This window comes from Anopheles aquasalis, chromosome 2 (genome assembly GCF_943734665.1).
Source record: "Anopheles aquasalis chromosome 2, idAnoAquaMG_Q_19, whole genome shotgun sequence".
NCBI classification, from domain to species: Eukaryota; Metazoa; Arthropoda; class Insecta; order Diptera; family Culicidae; genus Anopheles; species Anopheles aquasalis.
Window position 1 is genome coordinate 30,510,001 of NC_064877.1, and position 2,500 is coordinate 30,512,500.

Below are 2,500 nucleotides of genomic sequence, written 5' to 3' on the forward strand. Positions count from 1 at the left end.
ACTCCGAGTTAGCTGATACGCTAGGTAACTTGCTTTCCCGATGTTGCGGAAAGGCCCTGAATCCAGCGTCGCTATATCCGGCGCTGGATAAGGACGCATTTGAGAGACTCAAATCTTATGATGTTACAAATCGCTTGTTAGAGGTTCTTAGTGAAATGCCGGGTAAGTGTATTGCTTTTTACAATGGTGCATCAGCATACGGGATTTTACATTTCATTTCCTTTCGCCTCGCCTTTCCAGAAAAAACCTTTCAACATTACCAGAAACACAACTTTTATCTCGTCGTTGACACGGTGATTCATCTACTGCACACCACTAATAACTTCTTTGAAACAACGACCCCCTGGAAGCTGAAGAAAAGCGAGAGCCCCAGTGATCGTGCCATGCTGAATGCCATACTTACCATCACCATGGAGGTGCTCCGCCAAACGGCAATTGTGATGCAACCTATTATTCCCGTGCTCACGGAACGGCTACTGGACAAGTTGAACATTCCCGCATCGGCCCGAACGTGGGAAGATACGAAACTGTCCTTCCGAACAAAGGATGCTTCCTTGGGCAATCAGGACAGTATCCTGTTTCGCCGAATCGTGCCTTCCAACGAGAACAAAACCGAACCGAAACAGGAGCAGCGTGTGAAATCAAAGCAAAAGAAACAAGTTACTTAAAACGTGGTGTAGTATTGTAGAATAAAACAATCGTTTTGTTGGGTAGATCATGGAATATTTTTGATTAATCCAAATCATCTTCAACGGCGATTTATCTAATCAATTTAAATTTAACTCAGTGCTATAAACGGAACTCCGACCATCGGATGTTTTCAAATGTGTCACCCTGTGCTTGTTTTTTGTCGTCATCGGAGGGTGGTTGTAAAATACCAAAATACAAAAGTTAGAAATTTGTTACTTTTTCCGTTCCCACATCCGGCGTCCACCTTTCGGCAGCTTTTTACGACTTCCTACGGCAGCTAGAACCTTGGACTTTTGTCCGCAAATCTCCTATCCATCCAGCCAGCCAACCAGAGGCACTTGTTTTGCTCTCGGTATTAAGAATCTTTGTCCAACATCAACCTCCACGCCGCGGATTAGGTCAGGAGAAAGTTAACCAAACGAGAGGAAACATTCAGGAAAAGCTAGGCACTGGCAAATTGTGTGCGTGTTTTTGGGTGTGTGTCCTAGCGGCCAACAGCATCGGCGTTAGAAAGTGCTCAAAACCAGCGTGTCCGGTTCCGTGAGAACAACCCGAAAGCCGTGGCTCACCTGTACAGTGTGAAGAGTTTTTAGTTCGTTTATTTCATATTTGTGTCCGCTTTACAAACAAATACGGCCCAACGAGCAGTCCGAGGAGTGTCCTTAAAGGTCAGACATCCTACACGCGGCTTGCACGATGGCTTCCAGTTCGATCGGTGGAAACGCGAAAAGTGACACGTCACGAAGGCCGCCAGCGATAAAGAATCCATTGCTGAGCTCGCAGCTAACGGGGCTAACGTTGGACGATTTTGCGCCGGTTGCCGTACTCCCACCAGCGGCCCCATTGCCTCCCATCGTCAGGGAACCGCCCGAAGCAACAGGTTAGTAATTACATGGCAAGGCGACCATCCGGTGCACTGCCAAGAGGAGGAACGTTGGGAATTTCTTTAAAAACATTTATTTCTTTCATTGCAACATAGAAACATATGGGAGAACTTATCGTATCGTATGGTTTGTAACCTTAACTTACTCCATCTGCAGTAGAGTCCTATGGCGAGGAAGCGCATAACAAGTTAATGAAATCATATGAAAAGGGCCACGGGGGCCTTCTAACAGCAATGAATGCGTTATCAGAACGTCACATCGATATGTCGGATTGATTGAGCCTAAACCGAACCCATCGTAGATGGCTTATTTGGTGCGTCTGGTAGTGCCACGGCTGTCGGTGCCACCACCACGGTAGATTGGCAGTTCCTTCGATTGCCGCCTCTTCCGGATGCAGTATCTTATGAACAGTACCAACAGAATGATGAGCGCGATGAAGAGAAGAATGCCGAGCACGACCGCCGCAATGCCGGCCTCGTTGAGCCAAATATCGGTCACATCCAGGCTGAGACTGCGCACGTTTCGACTCACGTCGTACGCTGTGACGGTGACCCGCGGTTGACAGCAGGAAGCGGTATAGCTAGCCCGCACCTCATCCCGGGTACCGGCCGTGAATGGTGTTTTGTAGAGCAGACCGGCCGGGCTGGACGAGATACGCATCAGACCGGTTTCGTAGTCACGTGCCGTTATCTCGAGCGTCCAGAATGCCCCGGTACAGGAGGCCGGTGTCGAGCGTCCTTCGCACCGGCTCGAGTACGTATACCAGAGGTAGGGCCGTGTCGTATCGGCCAGTCCTGCCGAATCGGAAACGGTCACCCAGGCGGCCTGCGATACCTGATCGACGCCCGTCGTCGAGAAGGTAACTTTGTCGCGGCTTCCGATCTCGGCCGTCGGTGCAATCACGAGTGTGACGATCACATTCAATG

The 2,500-nt window shown here is 49.4% G+C and overlaps 3 protein-coding genes across 7 annotated transcripts in view; 2 read left to right on the plus strand and 1 right to left on the minus strand.

Annotated features, from left to right (window-relative positions):
* The window catches only part of LOC126581590 (methionine--tRNA ligase, mitochondrial), a 2,122-nt gene extending 1,409 nt beyond the window's left edge, over nucleotides 1–713 (plus strand). The window contains exons 3-4 of the mRNA XM_050245348.1: nucleotides 1–162; nucleotides 241–713. The exon at nucleotides 1–162 is cut by the window's left edge and continues 33 nt beyond it. Of these exons, the coding sequence (XP_050101305.1) occupies nucleotides 1–162; nucleotides 241–668 (590 nt within the window). The 3' untranslated portion in view covers nucleotides 669–713. The remainder of the gene's footprint in view (nucleotides 163–240) is intronic.
* Nucleotides 714–884: 171 nt separating this feature from the next.
* LOC126572850 (mucin-17) overlaps nucleotides 885–2,500 on the plus strand; it is a 40,596-nt gene continuing 38,980 nt past the window's right edge. The window contains exon 1 of the mRNA XM_050232534.1: nucleotides 885–1,570. Coding sequence (XP_050088491.1) covers nucleotides 1,387–1,570 — 184 coding nt within the window. The 5' untranslated portion in view covers nucleotides 885–1,386. The remainder of the gene's footprint in view (nucleotides 1,571–2,500) is intronic.
* LOC126572851 (uncharacterized) overlaps nucleotides 1,638–2,500 on the minus strand; it is a 25,749-nt gene continuing 24,886 nt past the window's right edge. For all 5 annotated transcript variants that reach the window (XM_050232536.1, XM_050232539.1, XM_050232537.1 and 2 more), the window contains exon 9: nucleotides 1,638–2,500. This exon is cut by the window's right edge and continues 23 nt beyond it. In XM_050232536.1, coding sequence (XP_050088493.1) covers nucleotides 1,881–2,500 — 620 coding nt within the window. In that variant the 3' untranslated portion in view covers nucleotides 1,638–1,880.